This window comes from Maniola hyperantus, chromosome Z (assembly GCF_902806685.2).
Source record: "Maniola hyperantus chromosome Z, iAphHyp1.2, whole genome shotgun sequence".
Taxonomy (NCBI): domain Eukaryota; kingdom Metazoa; phylum Arthropoda; class Insecta; order Lepidoptera; family Nymphalidae; genus Maniola; species Maniola hyperantus.
Window position 1 is genome coordinate 7,925,212 of NC_048564.1, and position 23,324 is coordinate 7,948,535.

Here is a 23,324-nt window from a genome sequence, read left to right on the forward strand (position 1 = left end):
AGTTAAAGAAAATATTATTATGGAATGAAAAGAGTTTACATGGATCAATGAAATAAATAATTAATGGCTGCCCAAAACGAATAAATTTCAACGGAAACAATTTCAGCATTTTATTTGAGTTAGTAGAGTAGTAGAGAGTACGTATAGTACGGGGCTGGCCGAGATAGCAATTGGGGTAGGAACAACCCGCACACCCTCATACCCACCCCCACCTCATACTCCGATTGTCATCTCAAATTGTCACGTACTATAGGTAGGTACTTTATTCCTTTAAGTACCTATATGGTAGTGCAACCTGCCAGCAGGCACAATTGTATTTTAGTTTTGACATAAAAAAATAGGCCAAGTGAGAGTCAGACTTGAGCACCGAGGGTTTCATATTACAGTCGTATTTTTTCGACATTTTGCACGATAAATCAAAAACTATTATGCATAAAAATAAAAATAAATCTGTTATAAGAATGTACAAGTAAAGCCCTTTCATATGATACCCACTTATTATAGTTTTCTAACTTTGAAAATTGAAAATACTAATATTCATTAACTTCATGATTGATTTGATGATTGTTAATTGTTCATGAACACAATATTTTAATTTTGTGACAAGTGCTGCTTGGCAGAGTTTACACACCTTTGAGAACATTATAGAAGAGAACTCTCAGCATTGCGAATTTCCTCACGATGTTTTTCTTCGCCACTAAACCAAGATATATTTAATTACCTAAAAATACACATAACTCTGAAAAGTCAGATGTGCGTACCCCCGACCTCAAATTAGCAGGCGGACATCCTAACCACTAGGCTATCACAGCTTCTATTCCCGTTATGTCTACAATTCGTGTAACGATCGCGTCGATCTATGCTCTGAGCAGCTTCATGTTCATGGAGCTTCATTTCAATTCACGTTAAAATCCAATTTATAGTACAATACATATTCGGACAATATGCGTTATTATTTTGCGAAAACGCGAAAATATCTTAATTGAATTTTTTTTTAAAGTTTTTTAGCAATATATATTAAATGCATAGCTAAAAGCAGAAGTTTATTAGAATGCGGCGTAATGGAATTAATAAGGCAGACGGGCGGGCGTTGCCAGACATGTTTTTACAAATACGTATCCTTGCTTCAGCTTATATTATGTAGATAATATGTATAGGTATGTTGCGACGTTTGTCTCGTAGCGGGGGTGTACATGACATGCGTGTTTAGAGTTACAAAGTTACATTTCAATGAATGATTTGGTACTAAATATACTAAACGTCTTCTTTTTTATTCTATACGTATAATTAATAAAACGCAACTTATATACCGTAATCTATATAAGCAAGTGATATTCAATTAATTAAAACGCACATAGCTCCGAAAACTTAGAGGCCCTGGACCGAACCCCCGACCTCCGATTAGAAGGCGGATGTCCTAACCACTAGGCTTTCACAGCTTAAGTGAATATGTATGTATATGATATCGTGACTGCCTCATCAGTAAAGTGGTTAGCACGTTCGACTGCGGATGACGAGGTCCTAGATTCGATTCTTGGGTGGAGCTTAAAATAGTTAGGTACTGGCTTTTTCTGTTAAGAATTTCTTAGTATTAGTCCGAAGTTAGGAAGTTGGTAGTATGTCACCCCTATGGTTTGGAGAGCATGCAGAGCCGTCGGTTCTGCGCATGATCTCTCTACGGTCGTGTCAGATTTCCGTCCCATCGAGCTATAAGAGTGCATACACTTGTGCACAATATCTCCAACGCATTTTGCTCATCACTATGGAAACTGGCCGCTGTGACCAAAATGCAGTGGGAAAGACATCATCACTATATTGCAAGTGGTGATGGTAATGGCTTAGGCCATTCGTACGTTTTGCCAATGTTAGCCAAACGTGATTCCCTACGAACTTAGTGAACGACCGCAATGCGTCACGCATCGATTTGAATTTGTTGCCAGAAACCACTACAAGGGCGGCATTGTCTTCGGTCATGACCTATATATATTCTCTCATTTGAATGTCTACGGGTCGATTTACTAATATGACAAAATGTTTTGGTGCTGGAATGGTGACCGCGCACTGGAAGAAGCGTTGGAAGACCCCCCATTAGGTGGACGGACGACATCAGACAAGTCACAGCGAGCCGCTGGATTCCGGCAGCGCATGTCCACCAGTGGACGTCTATCGGTTGATGATGATGATGATGATGATGTACAATATGACAAAGAGGAAAGATTTCGATAAACTCTGCAATAAACTAAACCAATTTTAATAACACTTTCACTATTCATCAAATTTTATCAGAGCCATACGTTGACCACAAGAGATGAGGTATGAGGGTGAGCTCACCCATAGATCATGGTTGCGTATCACTGCTTCATTTCCTCGCAATCAAAGTATCGCAATCGCAGCTCAGGTCTAAAACCCAATCATATTCGATTTAATAACCTGCTAGCTGTCACTCGGGAAGCTAAATATCTCGTACGAAATACCTCGTTTTAGTCCCTTGTTGAACAATTTACTATTTTAGTGTCATATTTTGTAGTCATAGTAATTGTTACTTACTATCCTGTTTTAAGACTTTTTGAAAGCTAAAACTACCGGGTATATTGCCAACTTGCTCTCAACAGAATATAAGCAACCTGACGCGGTGGTAGTATCACTATTATATTATATCTTCTGTGGTATCACACTAATATACAAAGACATAAACTTGACTTTGCAAAAGAGCCTGTAAAGCATGCCTTTCAAATAAAACGAGTTAGACTAATCTACAGAGGGTTGCAAAACTGGGAAAAAAACAATATAAAATAATAAAATTTTCACTTCTCATGCTCGTAAAGTTCTAAAGGCTGTCACCCCACTGTAAGAAAATGTAAGCCTACATTGTTCTAACTTATTTGAACAAATGAGTTTTGTATTTGTACTTTAAAGTTTCCTTTATACATAGAACTATATTTTAACTTTTAAGACCACCCGTGCGAATCCGGCTATTCCCTACAAAATCAAACAATGTTCTCACTCAACCGATCACAAACCAACTTAACTGTCACCAATTCAATACTCGCATAACAAGATTATTGATAAAAATAATGATAAAGTGATTTCACCCTTTAGGCGTCTCATTGAATTTTCGTCCCTCAGCTAATAATGTACGAGTATTGATCCTTTACACGCTGCCTATCCTTCCCCTGGGGGAGACGTCTGCCTCCAACTGTCAACTATTATTCGCCTTTACTTGATCTGAAACCTTTTACTAGGTACGTACTAGCATTTTATTAATTAAAATATGCAGATTTTTATTTCACTCATATCCTGCATAATTGGACGTTAAATAAAAATGGAGCATTTAAATTACATACAAAAAAACTTGTCACTAAAAATTTTATATTTACAAAAAATATACGCCGTCCAAATGGTCATTTATGGATATTGTGCCCATAACCTCGCTGAATGGCAAGGCTTAATCGTTCAGCGAAATAAGCACCAGCTCTTGGGCCACCAGACGAGTGGATCAGCTTTTGGGACACGACGTTCATAAAAGCTTCCGTGTCCGATGACCATGGGCATGAAATGTGCAGATGCAGCTTTATGATTTTCCGCCCCATAACGAAAACAACATTTGTGACTATTTTGATTAAAAACTAGGTTATGCCTGCGACAAATTTAAATGAGACCAATCTCACAACAGACCCTTTAAAAAAATTTGAATTTGACGAAGCTATTGAGTAACATCACCAATAAAAATGTGAGTTGAGTTGAGAACTCCTCCTTTTTTATGTCAGCTAATCTAAATATATAAAAGAAAAAGGTGGCTGACTGACTGACTGACTGACTGATCTATCAAACTACTGGACGGATCGGGCTGAAATTTGGGATACAGATAGACTATTATGACGTAGGCATAGCTAATAATGGATATTTGAAAATTCAACCCCTAAGGGGGTAAATAGGGGTTTGAAATTTGTGTAGTCCACGCAGACAAAGACGCAATCATAAGTTAGTTAAGTATATGCGAAAACGTTTTTGTCTGTCTGTTAACTTCTCACAGCTTATTCATTTAACCAATTTTGACACGAGGTACAAAGACAGCTTACATCCCGGAGACGGAGATAGGCTACTTTTAATCCTGGAAAATCAGAGTTCCTACGGCATTCTTAAAAAATCGAAATCCACGCGGACGAAGTCGTGGGCATCATCTTGTAACAATATAATTATTCACAGCCTTTGCCGAATTTTATACATACCCTATTTACTCACCTTTCATTCAGAGGCACCCATTTCCTTGCAAAGGTAAGTAAGGTCGGGTACCGAGGATTCCATTTGAATTTTCTCCTTTAACAAGGACAGCTAAATAGATCCCGTTCCGATCTTATTTATTCTGTTCTCTGTTCCTTAAATGCGGAACATTTCAAGATTTATGTGAAACGCGTCGGTCTGTAACAGACCGTCTGTTCAAAAGCGCTTATCGTTAAAGTTGTTGAACGGATTCTATTCATATTGTGTTCATCAAATACATATTATACTAGCTGATGCTTGCGACTTCATCCGCGTGAACTACACAAATTTCGAACCCCTGTTTCACCCCTTTAGGGGTTGAATTTTCAAAAATCCTTTCTTAGCGGATGTCTACGTCATAATAGCCTATTCTCTCGTCTATTTGCATGCCAAATTTCAGACCGATCAGTCCAGTAGTCTGAGCTGTGCGTTGATAGATCAGTCAGCCAGTCAGTCAGTCAACTTTTCCTTTTATATATTTTGATTATAGTGTCTGTTGGAGAAAGTGTGGAAAAACTAAAACAGCCGTACAATACTTTGCTATGAAATTGACTCTTCACCGCTAATAAAACTAAAAAGTGAGCTTTTACCACCCTTGGGCAATATAAATGTTACCTCACAGTTAAGTAGTAGCCTGCAAAGCCATGTGGGAGTAATAATATAGTGGGCGTCACAAGAAACAGTTCTTCCAGACTTCAGAGCTGCCATCTTTATCGAAGTGTTTTTTTACACTTGTCACAATTATTAGATAATTATTGTTCCAAAAATTCCATAATATGACATGACATATTATTATTTTCAAGGAATTCCTCGCGCGTTTTTTATTTGTTAGTTATTTTAAATCTAATTATGATGAAACATAGATGTTTAAAAAGTTATCCAGTTTTTGTTTACTTTTTTAACCACAAAATGTAATACCCACAAGTATAAGACATTGTATGATACACGACGTGCGCATTAGAAATTACCCTCTCGACGCCATTTACTATCCTAAACTTTGGCTGGGGTATTGGCGCAGGCCTCGACTTGCCTGTAATATTCATTATGCTGCACTTGGAGGATGATGACTATTTTGATCTGAGTAAAAATAGTTTTTAAAGGATAAACGAATTAAACTTACAACCTAGAGTATTGTCATCTAAGTTATTACTATAACCACTAAAAATTAATCGCAAGATCTAAAAATTAACTGGAAAATTATTTGATTGATAGGGCGCCAGCGATGGTGAAAGCTCTCTCTCGCCATATTTTTCTATTAATACCTATCTCTAGCCAGCTAAATGTAGCGTGCAAAGTCAGCACAAGTCAGCTAGTTTCTAAAACATCCTAAGCCTTTTTTAACCTAATAGTATATTATCTCTCCCCAGAGAAAAAGCGAACTAAAAAATTATCTGTTCCAATCGCATTGAACATTATTGAATCTGAAATTAATTCATGTACCGCTAAGCGCTTTTCCTTTTCTCTTTCAGCGCTAATGGAAGACTTTGAGATATGATATTATGAAAGTTAGCGATGAAAACTTAGATTTTGATATAAAAACCATTTTGATTTATTCACTTTATATACCGTGAAAAAGACAAAAGAAAATAAATGGTACAAGCAAATCCTAATCTTCTATAATATAAAAATGAATCACTAAATGTGTTGCTCATCGCAAATCTCGAGAACAGCTGAACCGATTTCGCTAACTCTTTTTTTATAATATTCCTTGAAGTACGAGGATGGTTCTTATGGAGAAAAAAAATTAAAAAATTTGAATCGACTGTTAGGTCGACTGAAGTTCACCAGGGCAGCTAGTAATATTATAAATGTGAAAGTGTGGATGTTTGAATGTTTGTTACTCAATCACGCAAAAACGGCTGAACGGATTTGTATGAAATTTGTAATGAAGATAGATTATACCCTGAATTAACAGCTATTTTTTATCCCAGAAAATCAAAGAGTTCCCGCACCGAAGTCGCGGGCATCAGCGAGTAAATAATAACTTAATGACATTTTTGGCAATTGTAATGGTAATTATTATCCACAACACTGATTTGATCTCCAATCATGCCGCAATATGGCAATGGATCAATGTGATTTTTTGCATGTGAATAGTTAACGTTACTTTTCATGCCGGAAAATCGAAGAGTTCCCACGCGATTTTAAAAACTAAATCCACATGGACGAAGTCGTAAGCTAATCAGCTAGTAATAAATAAAAATTGCTGAAAATTCAAAACCTTTCTAATTAAAACTAAAAATCTAGATAAGGTGCAGAATTCGGTTTTTTTCTTAGAATTTGTATCCAATCGTGTTTATATTTCACAAAAAACACTTTTCAAATAAGAAGCTTCAGTAAATCGCAATTTTTTCATACGAGCACATACGTTTTTACGCACTCCTTGGGGAGTGTACTGTTGTTTTATAAATGGGGATTACCAAGTTCAATTTTCAGCTGGATCAGCTAGGCATTTTAAATTTTTAATAATGGGCTTTTGTTGTACACTTGTATTTTTGTCAGAATAATCGTATTTTATTTATTAACGACCAGTAGCCCCTCAGGTGTAATGTTTTATTATTGACTAGCAGTTGCCCGCGAGTGCATCTGCGGTTTCTTGTTTCTCATGAGATTAGTAATTTGCCGCTGCAAAAGGCCTCACTTACCTACTTACTCAGTCTCACCATAGCACCGATCCCAGAATACCTAAAAGCTGATTTTCATATCTCTAACTTCAAAAACTTTTTCATATAACCTTTCAACCCCCATTTCACCTCCTTAGGAGCGGATTTTTAAAATCAAAATCAAAGTAAAATTTTTTTTAGCTGATACTTATTTACCCCTTAAACCTACCTACCCTCCAACCTTAAGCCTACCTTCCAAATTTTAAGTTAGCAATAATTAAAACTTTTCCTTACAACTTTTATCTCCTATTTTACCACCATTATAAATGGGGGATATATATCTATCCAAGATAACTTTTACAGATTTTTATTGTTTAAAGCGAATAACTTAGATGTCGATTTTCAGGACAATTTTAACGACAAGAGACCCATCGACATTGGGGATGAATCAAATAGGTTCAGTCTATTTTTAAAATTTGATGTTGCATTTTTTATTTTCAACGCAAACGTAAATTTTGTTTTCGATATAGAGTTTTATACGAACACGGAAGTTTAGTACAATTGTTATTTTTATTTGATGATAAAACAATTTATTTTAATTCAAACGTTACAAGTTTTCAAAAATATATTATTTTATTGTATAGATTTTCCGCCACCGTCCTTACAACTACGTCTGTGTGGAATTTAAAGTGAAACTTAGAGAAGTAGGTGTAATAGAAGTGAATTAAGTGACGTCATAAAGCTATTCATTCTTGCGAAGTACTTAGCTGTACTTTGAAGGAAAATTCCATAACACTAAGTCAGTGAAATCTTTTCCGTGAAAATTAATTTGCATAGCTCAAGGTTGTGGGCAGTGGCCCTCAGTTCTAATCCTAAATGGCGCACATAAATAAAAAAATATAGGAAACAGTTTCGAGGTTTCTCATATTGCTGATAACAGAGAAAGAGCCTGTGAGGGCCATACCTTCGTTAATTTAGTATCATCATCATCATCATCATCATCATCATCAACCAATAGACGTCCACTGCTGGACATAGGTCTCTTGAAGGGACTTCCACACGCCACGGTCTTGCGCCGCCTGGATCCAGCGGCTTCCTGTGACTCGTCTGATGTCGTCCGTCCACCTAGTGGGGGGTCTTCGAACACTGCATCTTCCGGTGCGAGGTCGCCATTCTAGCACCTTGGGACCCCAACGTCTAACAGTCCTTAAATAATTTAGTATGGGGAACCCCAATATTTTTGTGTAAAAATCTTAATGTGGTTCACAGAATACATCTACTTACCAAGTTTAGCTCTTATAAATCTATATCAACATTATAGCTCTTATAGTTTCGGAAAAAAGTGGCTGTGACATACGGATGGACAGACGGACCAACGGACAGACGGACAAACGGACAGACAGACATGACGAATCTATAAGGGTTCCGTTTTTTGCCATTCGGCTACGCAACCCCAAAAAAGATGGGACCATAGTTAAAAAGTCGATTAGGGTGTTATTCGGTTCCTCAGTATCTATTCCAAAAATAATATTCATTTTAAAATAAAAGATGCCGGATAAAACTTTTTCAAGTTCACCCAAAGTATTAGCTACAATCCTCCTTGGTTACATTCAAATCCATTCAGTAGTTTTACGGTAAAGCGTGCACGGACAGAAAGATACATGTATAGTATATTTTATATTATTTTGCAATACCCCGGGAGCCAGTCCTGTACTAGAAAGGATCCATGGAAACATTATTTAGTTAGGAGCGCTTTACAAGTCCTTGTTAAATACGGATACGGTTTCAAGTTTTATGGTCGGAAGATTATATATCAGGCGTGTTATATTAGGTTACGTCGTAATTACTACTGGGTTGTTAATTTGTTAGGATCTTGCCTAGGTTTTTATAATAGACTAGCAGTTGGCCGCGACTTCGTCCGCGTAAAATTTCTGGTTTCTCATGAGATCTGAAATTTTCCCGCTGCAAAAGACCTCACTTACCTACTCACTCAGTCTCACCTTAAGGCACGGAACCCAGAATACCTAAATGTCAATTATCATATCTCTAACTTCAAAAACATAGGATTTTCATATAACTCTTCAACCCTCATTTCACCCCCGGAGAATTCAGTTAGATCCTTTGTTATCTGATACCTACCCCCTAGAAAGAACCTACGATTCCAATTTCAAGAGAAAATAACAATAGTAAAAACTTTTCTATAAAACTTTTCCCCCCTGTTTTACCATTCTTAAGGGGAGAATTTCCCAAATTGAACTATACAGATTTTTATTATTTAAAGCTAATAACCTAAATGTAGATTTTCACGTCTCTAACTTCAAAAACATAGGACTTACATAGGACAAACATAGGACATACAACCTTCGAACCCCCTTTTCACTCCCTTAGGGGGGGAATTTTTCAGAACCGTTTCTTAGCTGTCACCTACGTCCTAGAAATAACCTACCTTCCAAATTTCAAGTGTGTAGGCTTTATAGTTTCTGAGATTTCATAATTAGTCAGTCAGTCAGTCAATCAGTGAGTGAGTGGTATTTCTCTTTTATATATTATTTAGATAAGATCTTATACTTCCTGTGTATAGATCATCATCACAACTCATCACTGGTGTACTACTGAGCAGGGTCTGCCCTTAGAATCAGAAAGGCGAAGACCGTGGACCAACACGTTGGCCAAGTGCAGATCAGCAGACTTCACACATCTTTGAAAACATGGAAAACTTTAGGCAGGCAGGTTTACTCACGAAATTTTGCTTCAGATTGAAAGCATATTTAATTGCTGAAAACGCACTTAACTCCAAAAAGTTTGACGTGCGCGCTCGGGATCGAACCTTGGACTCCCCGAATAAGTAGATTGACGTGTTAATCACTAGGCTAACCAATACCACATTTTTTAAATGGGTTTTTGAATTTATTTTCCTCTGTACTCACTCTAATACAATACGGTCTAAAAAAACAATATCCTCAGTCTTTACCTATACATTATAACATGTTTTACTCAATTCAAAGACATATTGATAAAGGAGATCGAAACGCTTCTATATATGCCTGGGCCCTGGTGATAATTAAATGAAAGTAGCACCATTTAAAAGCTAACATTAAACTAATCCATTATTGAAAAGGCAAGATTTGTCAATCTAGGAGCTGAGCAATTGAAGAAGTAAAAATGAGTATATTGCAGTTATTAGCACAACGATCCATTTTGTCAATATTCAATCGATAGGCGTGGTGTCGTATCCCAAAATAACAAAGCCAATTCAGTCGTGTAAGCAAGATTCTCGGAGTCTGTTAACGAAGCAGGGGGTCAATGAAAAAAAGCAGAATTAGAAAGCACGCTAAACATGACAGAGTAGGCCAAGAGAGATTCAGGAGTGTATGCCTAAATAACATAAATTATTTAAGGGTCCTGTGCGGACTGAAACATTGAAATGAAAGGTGAGGTTGGGAGTCCGTAATGAATTCCTTATGTAGGGGTAATATTATGAAGAGGCTTCATTATCATATAAGGCTCACGCATTACGTGGATTTACGAGCAACGCTGCGCAAAATATAGCTCCAAAACCTTTAAGAATATGAACCAGTTTTCATTTATTAAAGTAATTTTACAAATAATGCATAAATATAAGCGGATTTGAATTTTGATAGTTGACTAGATTCAAGATAACCATAACACTGGTCAAGTAAAAGTTGGACTCGCACACGAAGGGTTCCGTACCATCGTATAAGATATAACACTATAAGTACGTTTCAAATTTTAATTTGCATTTTGAAGTTTGCCATATGTTTTGTCTTCTTTGTTATTATTATGTCCTATTTAAATAGTAATTTCATAACCTACCTATTATCTATACCCTGGCTTGGAACCCTGTGCACGCCATATTATTCTATATTATACATAGTCGAATTTTTAATTAAACAACATTTTTTGCTTTTAGATTTAAACAGGGATAGACAATTATATCTTTTTTTAATTATTTGTTATTATAACGGCAGTAGAAATACACAACGCTCTACCTATTACGGTTATTAGATACAGCCCACTGACAGACAGACGGACGGGTAGCAAAGGCTTAGTGATAGCTAGGGTCCTACTGGCACCCCTCGGGTACGGAACCCTAAAAAGATGAATGTAGGATGTAGCATGCAATAAAATTAATTGAATATTTTTCCTATTTAAAATTGTCACGATTTCTTATATTTATAGGTTTAAGCAAGCATTCTCTGAATATAATAGAAATGTACAAATATAACGTCATTTTGTCTGCTTTATATTATTATACATTAGAGAATCCATTTAATATTTGCAATAGAAAAGTACATAGTGAATTCAAACTTAATGCTTGCACTTTAATATAGCTACTACTCTCTGGACCGAGTGTGTGGCTAACAGGTAAAGCGCAACAAAGGGATTCGAGGCGAGAAAAGACGCGCGCGGTGTTCCAGGTTGATTGCTGAAATCCTTTTTAATCCTATTAAGCTCTTTGTACAACGTTCTCGCCTAAGCCCGATACATAAATAGAACTACATCCGTAGCAGTACTCAGTGCCAGTGTCTACGCCATGTCTACGCAGATTTTAAAGTTACATATTAATTCATATCTTAAATGAAGATTGTTTTTTTTTAATTTTCTATTTTTTTATTCGTCATAAAAAACAAATAAACACATTTTAGTTTATCTCTCCAAACTGCACAGTAGTTTATAGTATAGTTCTCGTTTTGTACGTTGCTGTAATTGCAAAATAACCTGCCAATCCGAAGGTATACTTAATATGAGTATTGTTACACTCACAAGAGTACACTAGTGCCTGTAAATATAATAATTCAAAAATATTCGCTTCATTATGTTGTTATGTGGGGTAAAAAGCAATTTAAATGGGATTATTTTTACATGAGCTTTCGGGATTATATTGTCCTGAATCAATAACGCGTCACAGTATTCAAAGGAAAAAAAATATTTGTAATAGACGTGCTTTTGCCTGAGACTTCGTCCGTGTGATATAATTTATAGCATACAGCACTTGGAAATAACGTAGATAGATGCCTATATTGTGATAATCATAATATTCGTATGCATTAACACTGTTGCACCAAATAAAATATAGTTTTAGTAATGTATGAATATATATAGTATAGTATAAATATAATATAGTATATAATATGATATAATATAGTATGAATGAGGTCGATGAACTTTGTCAGCCCTAGCACAGACTACGGTCTATTTGGGCTGCAAACTGCCAACACCAGTCTCGGCTTTTTATTTAGTGCTTTGGTCTAAAAGTGTGGTGTAAATCGTTTACTTTTCGTTTTGTCTAAATAAATAAGAAAAAATTATTCGAAACAAAGATTTCTACTATGTATACTATGCGACAGGTTGAGATAGCAATCGGGGTGGGGACGTCCCGCACACCCGCACAGCCCCCGCGCTAATCCGGTGCGGGATAGCGCGGGTGACGTGCGGGTGTGCGGGGCATCCCTCTACCTCATGGCCCCGATTGCTATCTCAACCTGTCACGCAATATAGGTACTACGCTTATTTATTTAGGAGGTACATTTATTTCAGTGATCCGAAATATTTAATTTCACCTAAGTTGAACATTGAATGTTCTGTTATTTCAAAAGGGTTCTCGGTGTTGTTTTTCTGAACGAATAGCTCGAATACAGTTTCAATTAACGCAAAAATTTCAATTATACACGCTTAGTTTATGTTCATCAGAGTATATACCTACAATGTTATTTTGTTTGGAAGATCATTAAAGTAATGCTCCTGAAAACAATTTGCTCAACACGTATCTATTACACAACTAAGGCTGCCTATAAAGGCGAGTCCACAATTTTTAGGATTCCGTACTTCAAAAGGAACACCGGAACCCTTATAGGATAACTTTGTTGTCTGTCAGTCCGTCCGTCTGTCAAGAAACCTACAGGGTACTTCCCGTTGACCTAGAATCATGAAATTCGGCAGGTAGGTACGTCTTATAGTAGATATTAGGGGAAAATCTGAAAACCGTGAATTTGTGGTTACATCACACAAAAAAAAAATTGTGGTCATGAATAATAATAATTAGGTACTTTTAATTATCAAATTAGATAACTATATCAAATGGGGTATCATATGAAAGTGCTTCACCTGAGGATTATAAAACAGATTTTTATTTATTTTCATGAATCATAGTTTTTGATTTATCATGCGAAATGTCGAATAAATACGACTGTAGTACGGAACCCTCGGTGCGCGATCCTGACTCGCAATTGGCCGGTTTTTTACGGTAGGTAGCCATGGTTACATATCCAGCGACGTTGGCAATGAAGCCAGCTAACAAAAGATAGAAATATAAATCAATCATATTATATTCAATCATATTTATAGATTAGATATTTTGATAATATTACGCGTAAGCTACAACGTTGTTGATGACATAGTTACCAAGTTATTCAGTATCTATTAATTGTAGACGACAGTACCCGTAGTACAAGACTTTACGTCTCACCAAACCAAACCAAATTCGAGAGTCGAAATACTTCCCCGTTACAGTAAACTGGATCTTAAATACCTTGTTTTAAAGCTCAAGTTTGTCTACACTTCTACAGCCAGCGCTCTAAGCGGAAACATTGCGAAATTAAAATCAGTGGCATTGAATATTTGACTTCAATTCAAAGCTGTTTAGGTCCATTTTACTGTAACGCGGAAGTATTTCGACTCTCGAATTTGGTTTCGTTTGGTGAGACGTAAAATCTTGTACTACGGGTACAGATCGTAAATATTAAACATGTCGTAACCGTATCTTATAGCCTTTATACAGCCTGCTCGTTTGATGTTATGCTCAATATAAACCGCATAAACTCTATTAAGTATGACAAGTTAGTCGATTTAAGCACAGAATCAATCATCATCATCAATCAATATACTTATAATAAAACTGTAACAGGTCAAATTCTGTACATTGAAGATATTTTGAATTTTTTTTTTCGAGAGCACTCTATAATCGATACTGAAACCAAAACTGTAATTTTTTTCATTTTTGTCTGTCTGTCTGTCTGTCCGTCTATCTGTCTGTCTGTCTGTCTGTCTGTCTGTCTGTATCACGGCCGCGAATTACGCTGAAACTACTGAATGGATGCCAATGAAACTTGGTACGATTTGAGGTCACACTATGAGGAAGAATATAGGATACTTTTTATCCCGAAATTCAGCATGGTTCCCTTAGCAGAGGGGATGAAAGTTAAAATGTATACTGAGTTGTAATTCATTAACACGTAGTCCGACTTCATTCATTCTTTTTTGTTAGAAAGGGGATATTTTAAAGAATGTTCCGTAAATATTTCAAGGTCATCGGTTTTTAACCGACTGGCAAAAAGGAGGTGGTTCTTTTTTCTACATCGATTTTTTCGAGGTTTCTGGACCGATTTGCAAATTTTTTTTCAAAATCAACATCAACAACAAACATGTGTTGGTCACATAAAAAATTCTGGATTCAACTCCTTAATCCTGATGCTGCAGGGTTACTGCCCGCCTGAGTTATCAAGATTCAGGAAGTGTTCATAGTGAATTCATATTGTAGGTACCAAGCAACGACTTTATTCTCAGACTTCAAGTCCCAACTCTTCAACCCTGATGATGTAGGGTACAGCACTCCTAAACTATAATGTTTCAGTAACTGCGGATGATGCAAAATTAATTTAGGTATCAAGCATAGGCTACATCATTGAACTTCGGATCCTAACTCCTCAATCCTGATGCTGCAAAGTACTAAAGTCCTAAATCGTGGAAATTTTAGAATTTCTGATAGTGAATTGATATTTTAGGTATCAAGCAACGGCTTCACGATGACACTCCCAGTCCGAAATACTCCACCCGAGCGAAGCCGGGGCGGGTCAGCTAGTTCTTAAATAAGTATCATCATCATCATCATCATGATCAACCCATTACCGGCTCACTACAGAGCACGGTTCTCCTTCTCAGAGTGAGAGGGGTTTTGGCCATAGTCCCCCAGCCATGTGCAGATTGGTAGACTTCCATACACCTTTAAGATGTTCTTACGTGAATATAGATATTCTTGCCTACCCGAAACACAACTCGGTGCTATATTCAGATTCCTTCACTGTTACAGCAATCAGGCTATGGAACGCCCTTCCGCAGCAGGTACGACAAGCTCAGTCTCTTAACGTTTTTAAGACTCGTGTATATAAACACTATCTAAAATGTCAGAACCCTTCTATGTAATTACACATTATTAAATATATTATCCTACAATTAAAACATCAATATTACTCATAATATTATTGTTGTATATTTATTATTCACCTATCATTATATTATATATAAATTTGTATTTGTATTTGTATTTATTTATTTATTAAAGAAGAATATTTGCAGGTTACAACAAGTTTGGTGCATTCATAAACTTTAAATAAGTTTTTCCGTACACCAGTGCCGTCGACAGTCGATAGGTACCTACACGTAACATTAATTTATTGTTATACTCAATACTTAACAGCTAACTAACAATTACTTAATATAATATATATACATAATAAATATATGTATATATATTATGTATTATATATGTACCTGTGTATATCTTTATCTATATATATTATAAGTATCTATATATTATTATTAAGGCATTTCTGTGCCTATTAATCTACATATTACTTATATTATAATTATTATCTTTATGTTCCCTAACAACTTACGTACACCTTAAACCCAGTCTCACTAGCCTTTAAATCCTCTTCAACCTAGTTGCCTGGTAGAGATCGCTTCACAGCGATAATGCCGCTAATTGTATGTTCTTCTTTTACATGTTTCTTTTGTGTCTTTTCTTTTTGGTGTACAATAAAGAATATTAAACTAAAACATTATGTAGAACTCTCAGGCATGCAGGTTTCCTCACGATGTTTTACTTCACCGTTAAAGCAAGTGATATTTAATTAATTAAAACGCACATAAGTATAGTCAAAGAAGTATAGTCTGTACAAAAGACATCTCGTGAACTATTCGTGATATTTAAAGGTCATAATCCTTACCTGGGATCAAACTTTTTTATACTAACGAAACTACTTATTCAAATATTTTACTTTTATTCGTGTCTCTACCTGTTTTGTAATATTTTGCTGATTTTTCTGCTCTTGTTAGTAATGTATAAATGTAATATGCTCGCAGGAGTTGGATGAAAAGATTAGGTGCGATAATATCCTTATTTAATTGAAATCATTTTTTTGTATTACATTAATTACTTAAGTATTTAAAGTCTAAAGCTAGTGCTTAATTCTAACGTTGAGAATATTCTGTTGGATATATTCCCATTCCCACATTGCACGGTGCCGTCGTATTTCGCCGCATCAGCTCTGTGCATCGCATTTCGACTGAAACGTGGGAATGGGTATTGCGCTGGCTCATTTAGCGTCAACCGCTGGCTTTGCCTGCGTAACAGCTTGATAAATGTTTATGTAACTACAATATTAACTTCACCATAAGAAAATGTTATAAAAAATGGATGATTTTACTAAAGAGATCTACTACAATATCTGCATTATTCTAAATAAGCTTTGAATATCATTCATTAGCCTTAGGATATCTGCTGATGATTTTCAGCCTCCCTCATCCTACGTGGGTGTAGGTAGAGTTGCTACTCTAAAATCGGCCTAAAATGCAAACACGGTTCACTAAGTTCCATTTCCAGATTATAGAAACGTGAAATGTTTTTACGCCATTTGCCGTGGTAAATTTATTTCGGATTGAAGCCATTTAGCAAGCAATTTTGTCTAAATTGAGAGAGCTTTTGCACAAAATGTGTCGAATGTTTACATGTAAAGGTGTAAGCTCACTTTGTACGCCGTCTCTAATTCTAATTTAGTTCGCAACTTTTGCTCGATTTTAATATTTTTCCTTTTCTCGGGTCGCGTTATAAAAATGCGTGAAGAAGTTGGGATTTTATTTTATTGAACTTAAAATATAAGGCGTACATACTTTCTCTTACATAATCGTGGGTGCATCTGTTAGTGATCGTGTAACTTCTGCACTACTTAACCGATTGAGGTCATATAATTACCTCTTTTAAAGCATTTTACGAGAAATGGTTATGTATACCAATATCATTCACACTAAATCTATTGAATAGCGAAAACTACAACAAAGCCGAGGCGATTCAGTTAGTATAATTATTTATTTTAATATATTTAAAATAAATATTTATATAATGAGATATTTTCCAATTTTCCTATTTATTGTAATATGCATGATTCGATATTTCAAAGATGCGTCGTTACCGTTGATACATAATAATATCACCTATACCTACCTAGTTAATGTTACAAACGGTGTCGTAATATTATTAAGGAACGTACAGTATTATTTTTAGAGTCCGGGTCAATTTACGTTTATCCGATCTTCTAATTAATGAATTTAATTATATTAGGATTAGACAGCTTTTGTTCCAATGCCTATCTCAGTTTAGTTATTTTGTACAGGCATCATATTGTAGGGTTGTCAACAATACTAAGGGGCCTGGTTTGCAGTTGTCTGTTGCGGAATTCTACCTTTGATATTTGATCTTAGACATCTGTAAAAATAATGGAACAAAACAACTGCTGAAATCTGAAAAAATAAGCACTACAAATAAGAAAGCCACAAAACAAAATAAGAAGAAGCGCGTTAAAAGAGAAAGGAAAATAATAAGAAAATAGTAACAGCCAAAATAAACTATGCGAGTTATTCACGATTCAAAGTCTAGCCTTGCATGAGACAAAACTAAGCTTGTGTGGTAACATTTATTTTTAGGTTTTGTTAAAAAGATCAAAACTACGAGATAAATAGAACTTATAATAACCTACCTATTTAAAATTCATTATAGAAAGTGCAATCGTGAGGAAACCTGCATGACTGATTATGCTGGTGGCGGATGGTGCTGATGATGATTTTCAGTTGTAAACTTTATGAAAATGATTAGTGTTTTTTAGGATTTCGTAGCTCATTGTTATCTGTCTGTCTGTCACGAAACCCTAAACGGTATTTCCCGTTAACCAAGAAGCATGAAATTTGTCAGGTACGCGTACTTGTAGCACACGCAAGGAGAAAAATCCGGACAAAACATGACTTTGACATCACAAACAAATTAAAATGTGTTCATGGCCAAATAATTAGTATTTTCAACTTTCAAAGTAAGATTAATATACCAAAAGGGACATGTAAGGGCTATACTTGTACATTCTAAAACAGATTTTTATTTATTTTTATTCATTATAGTTTTTGATTTTTCGTGCAAAATGTCGAAAAAATACGTCTATTACGGAACCCTTTGTGCGTGAGTCTGACTCGCACTTGGTCGTTTTTATTTTTAAAATTTGGAAAGAAACATAAAAACGGGATATAATATTATTACTATCTAAAATTACTGTATTATAAGTGTATGAACGATTGACGTCTTATCATGGGTAACATTACTTATAATAATCAATATTATAAACGTTGACAATTTCATGATGTGTGCATACAATATTAATAATGTAGGACTCAATTGTTTTAAAATTTTCTACGTCAGAGTGCAAGGATTTCACAAGTACAAAATGTAGGTAAATGTGTACAACCCATTTTAAATATTATTAAAATATTATTATAAAAGGGCCCTTCATCTTACTATCATAATATTATTAGGACCACGTAACTTAAAAAAATAACGAATAGTTTAAGCTTATAAACTTTTGAAATTACGATCATCATCTTTTTGTATTTTAGTGATCTCATGAAAATAATTACCTTTTTCAAATAAAGGGATCTTACGTATTAAGGGCACGTCGTGTCTGCCTGATTAAAATTACATACACTGTACACTCAGATATCCATGTCTCACGGCCATGGATGTACAATAATTATTATTGCTCACGCCTTTACATCGTTAGCACAACGACGCATTTCGCATGCGGTAACAGAACGTCAACTCTTTTACGACAAAGGTATAAAGGTCTTCGTAATAAGCTAAGTTGATTCTTGAACTTCATGTTCGCACGTCACACAGACCACTAACCCAACCCTATCCTAAATCCAACTTTGATGGCCAAAGTGAATCACGCGTAGGCCACTTGTTGTACACTTCTCGAAATTAGACATTCAAATTTATTCTACCGTAAAGAACACGATATTAAAAAGCTCATATGTCCATACTGTTAAGTCGGAGTGGAGTCAACGTTGAGTCTGTGTAACATGCAAAGACCTTTGAGAATGAGGTATTAATAGTTTTGCTACCGAAAGCTAATGCGAACAACCGGAATAGGGACATTAAAATAAATCTATGAATAAGTAAATTTAGATACCTAATGCCCTTAAGATTTACCGTACCGAGTTGAAGGGGACTCGAGATATTCCATTAAAACCTAAAAGCAAAGAAGTTCAATTTATTCCTTGAATTGTTCAATTCTAATAACAACTGCTGAGCACATCTACAATAACTAATATTGCATAGGGAATGTAACAAAATGAAATGCCTAATGTGAAAACTGAAAAACATCTTAGATCAAAATATGGCTATAATGAGTGTCTGGCTCAAAACAAACAATGTAAAAAAAAATGGTTTCAACGGACTAGGTACTGCCTCAGTGTTTAACACTGCCGAGCTCATTTGACATTTATTTTTAATCCTATGAAGTGTTGAACACTGAGATTGAGACTGAGTTGGCGAATCACCCCGCGTGATACCTACTTTTATCTTTAAGTAAAAAGAAAGTACTTAACTGCAGATGTCTTGATTCTAAAGTACTTAGTTAAAATACAAAATATATTGCTAGCCTTTAAAAACACGAGAAAAGTTCATTAAACTCCTTAATTTTGTACAAATCAGCGCCGTTTACATCACTAATTAAAGAAACTGGATTATAAAGTAGCTACAGTGAATTTAAGGATAAAACAGCGCTGCTGCGATGAGGCTTACATTTTAAATTTGTCTAAGCTCATAATCCCAGAATGCGCAGTATATACCTACAACAACTTTGCAGATGCTTTACGCTTATTTTTTCATCAAATCGGAAAAAAATGTGAAATTCGCTTTGGCAAGAAGTTATATACTGCTTAGATGTTTGTTATATATTAGCGACCCGTCCTAGTTTCGCATGAGTGAGAAATTATATCACCATAAATATTGTTTTCGTGTAACTTTAACTAATTTACGCAGCGCACGCTACTGAAGCTCTCAGAAGTTAGATGGGATTATTATTTCCGATTTAAGGCAGTGGCCTGTCGCCGTGGTAAACGAAAGAGATGCATATATCAAAAGTTGCTCTCCTGACTGTTCACACTACCGGCGACGATTCGCTTTACTAGTTTTGTCGCTGGGCGACGAGCTTTCAAAACTCGCTCAGCGATATTTGTTCAGCGATGCTCGCTCGCTTGGACATTTAATATAAAAATTTAAATTCTTCATCGTCATCATGATCAACCCATCGCCGGCTCACTACAAAGCACAGGTCTCCTCTCAGAGTAAGAATGGTTTTGGGCCATAATATACCACGCTGGCCATGTGCAGATTGGTAGACTTCACACACCTTTGAGAACATTACGGAGAAATCTCAGGTATGCAGGTTTCCTCACGATGTTTTCCTTCACCGTTAAAGCAAGTGCAATATTTAATTACTTAAAACGCACCTAACTCCGAAAAGTTAGAGGTACGTGCCCAGGATTGAACCCCCGACCTCCAACAAGAAGGCGGATGTCCTAACCACTAGGCTATCCCAGCTTCTATATGTAAATAACTTGCCACAAAAAATATTTATAAAAAATACACCGTCCATGTATTGGTACCCAAGACACTGGTGCTATGGCAACCTCATCCAGCTTAGCTGTTGGACTACATAGGCGCTAGCTCTTGGGTCACTTGACATGAGGATCAATGTCTGGGATAGAATATTAGTAAAGGTTTCAGAGTGGGCCTAGAGTTAGTCTCCATATGATTTTTCTGTTACTAACTCTGTAGTGGCTCTGTAGGCAACGCAGACAAAGCTCCGAAAACTTGGTCTTGCTTCAACTTGATAAAATATTAATCTCAGTTCTCTTTTGTTTCAGATTTTCACATATCCCGTTTCCCTCATTAACCTTTGGATTTGATACCTACAATGTTTTGCTCCCAGTTAGTTTAAATTTCAATATGAACGAGTTACGCTCACGTATATTTTATTTAATGACTTGAAAATGTGATTTGTTTTTCAATTTTTTTATTAAATAATTTCGTTTAGTTATATCGGACAATAATGTGAAGATTATTGGGGATTCGTTGTTTGCTTAGATATTAAGAATGTGACGTATACAGAAAGATGGTGTAGAGACAGTGACTTTTAGTGACAGTTTTCGTGGTGATATTCTGCGACAGAGACGCAATGTTATTTGAAGAATAGTGTTTGTGGAAACGCAACGATGTCGTTGCCCATAAAGCGTTCATTGAGCTCCGAGGGAGGCGCTTCCAGGCGTGACTGGAAGATGAGACTCAGTCTACGCAGCCGTAGTGGTCGCAGCGTGGTAAGCATCTTCTGCTTCTTAAATTTCTCTTCTTCTTCCTTCTCTATCTCATATTGTGTTAAATATACGTAAAAATCAACATTTATATTTTTCTATAATTACGAAGGACTACTTAGGAAGCCAACTTAGCTTGTCGGGTCTCAAATATTTAGAATCGCAAAAAATTTAAAAACTATGTTGTAGATGTTGTGTTTTCGCTGCTACATGGTTATTATAATTTTAGATTATAAAAGTATGTTTACCTTATAATGTATCTTACTTTTAGTGTTATCAAAAAAGTCCTATCTTTGAAGTTTACGCTTAATTATGTAGGGTACAGTTACATCACATTTACGTAAACAGGGGACGAATAAAGTTTCCTTAAAATAGCTTGACTCTACATGATATGATAGGTAGGTATCGTTTCTAACAATATTCCGTATACGGACTAGACGTAAAATGCAGACACGTCTTGAACAGAACTGGTTAAATGCTTGTTTTGAAAAAAATCACTACTTTACTTACATACATAATAGGTACATCAAGAAATATTATTATTAAATAGGAAGTTTAGGTTCATGGTGGTACATATTTATTTATATAAAAGGAAACCCTGTCTGACTAAACAGCTCAAACTACTAGATGAGTCGGGCTAAAATATAGCATGCAGATAGCTTTATATAGAACAATATAATAATCTCTATATATAAAAAAGAATCGCTAAATGTGTTGCTGATCGCAAATCTCGAGAACAGCTGAACCGATTTCGCTAAGGGTATCATTTAAGCTATCGCCAATTTAATTAGTTTGTGTGTTCTTATATAATATGGTTTGCCCGCAAAATAGTCGATTTGTCACCAAAATGTAGTCACCAAACAATATAAAATCAATTCCACAATAAATCACCTAAAATCATGGAGATATAGGCTCTAGTACCAAATACCTAAATGTTTTTGTATGAATTATAATAGGTTGGTCCTAATAAGTATTTAAGCAAACTATCATAATATTATGTCACTAGAAAATTTTATGTTTTTGTATATTTTTTATCATAATCATAATCATTTATTCATTTGCATAGATTGAGGTAGGTACAATAGATGTTATGTTTTGATATCATGAACCTCATTTATGGAGTGGGGAGGAGGAAAGAAACCCCCCACCATAGTGGACGGTCTCTTCTCGTCGACCTAGGGACTTATTTTGTTTTTGATTACACATATTTCATTGATATTTAATTAATATTGTTTTTGTCAAAATCTCTGTATAATTACTTAAGTGTTTAATAAATAATAAGTAAATTTCATTTTAATATTTTGTACCGTTTTATAATGAATGCATGTTATACACATGAGTGTCTCAGATGTTAAGTTGCCTTGTTTAAACTACTTATATGTTGTTTCTTAAGTTCACCCAAGATCAGTACCCAATCATGCGTAAAAATTGATATTTAGGTATGTATGTATATAGTTAAAATTACGATGGAATATTAAAACAAGACAGTACCTACTGGAATAAGGGTTGAATCCTTGAAAGTTTTGCTGTGAATTGTAAACTTTGTTGCTCTGGTTTACTTAGTCCTAAAATAGATCCATGAGACAGACTCCGTATACGAGGAGATTTGCTGTTAACTACCAAACTATACTATTTAGCTTGTTATAGTGAGCGGTTACATGTACGTCTCCCAAACAATAATATATTTTCTACTTTACATAAGTTGTTCTATACTTCTAACGTTTCCGTCGCCCCAACATTAACTATCACAAATCAGACAAAATATTTTTCACAAATAAAAAAATATGGTTTTTTATTCTAATTACGGCCATCATATCCATACTAATCCATACTTATAAATAATGTTTAACCAATTTTGACGAAATTTGGTTCAGAAAAATATTGCGTCGTTTATAAAAACCCAAACTATGTTTTATCTAGGTAAATGTAAACTCTTACTTTTTATGTGTCACAATAAAATTAAGCGTT

General features: G+C 35.4%; 1 protein-coding gene across 2 annotated transcripts in view; it reads left to right on the plus strand.

Annotated features, from left to right (window-relative positions):
* LOC117995718 (adenylate cyclase type 6) overlaps positions 1–23,324 on the plus strand; it is a 157,967-nt gene that overhangs the window by 35,954 nt on the left and 98,689 nt on the right. For both annotated transcript variants that reach the window (XM_069509019.1, XM_069509020.1), the window contains exon 2: positions 20,913–21,362. In XM_069509019.1, coding sequence (XP_069365120.1) covers positions 21,261–21,362 — 102 coding nt within the window. In that variant the 5' untranslated portion in view covers positions 20,913–21,260. The remainder of the gene's footprint in view (positions 1–20,912; positions 21,363–23,324) is intronic.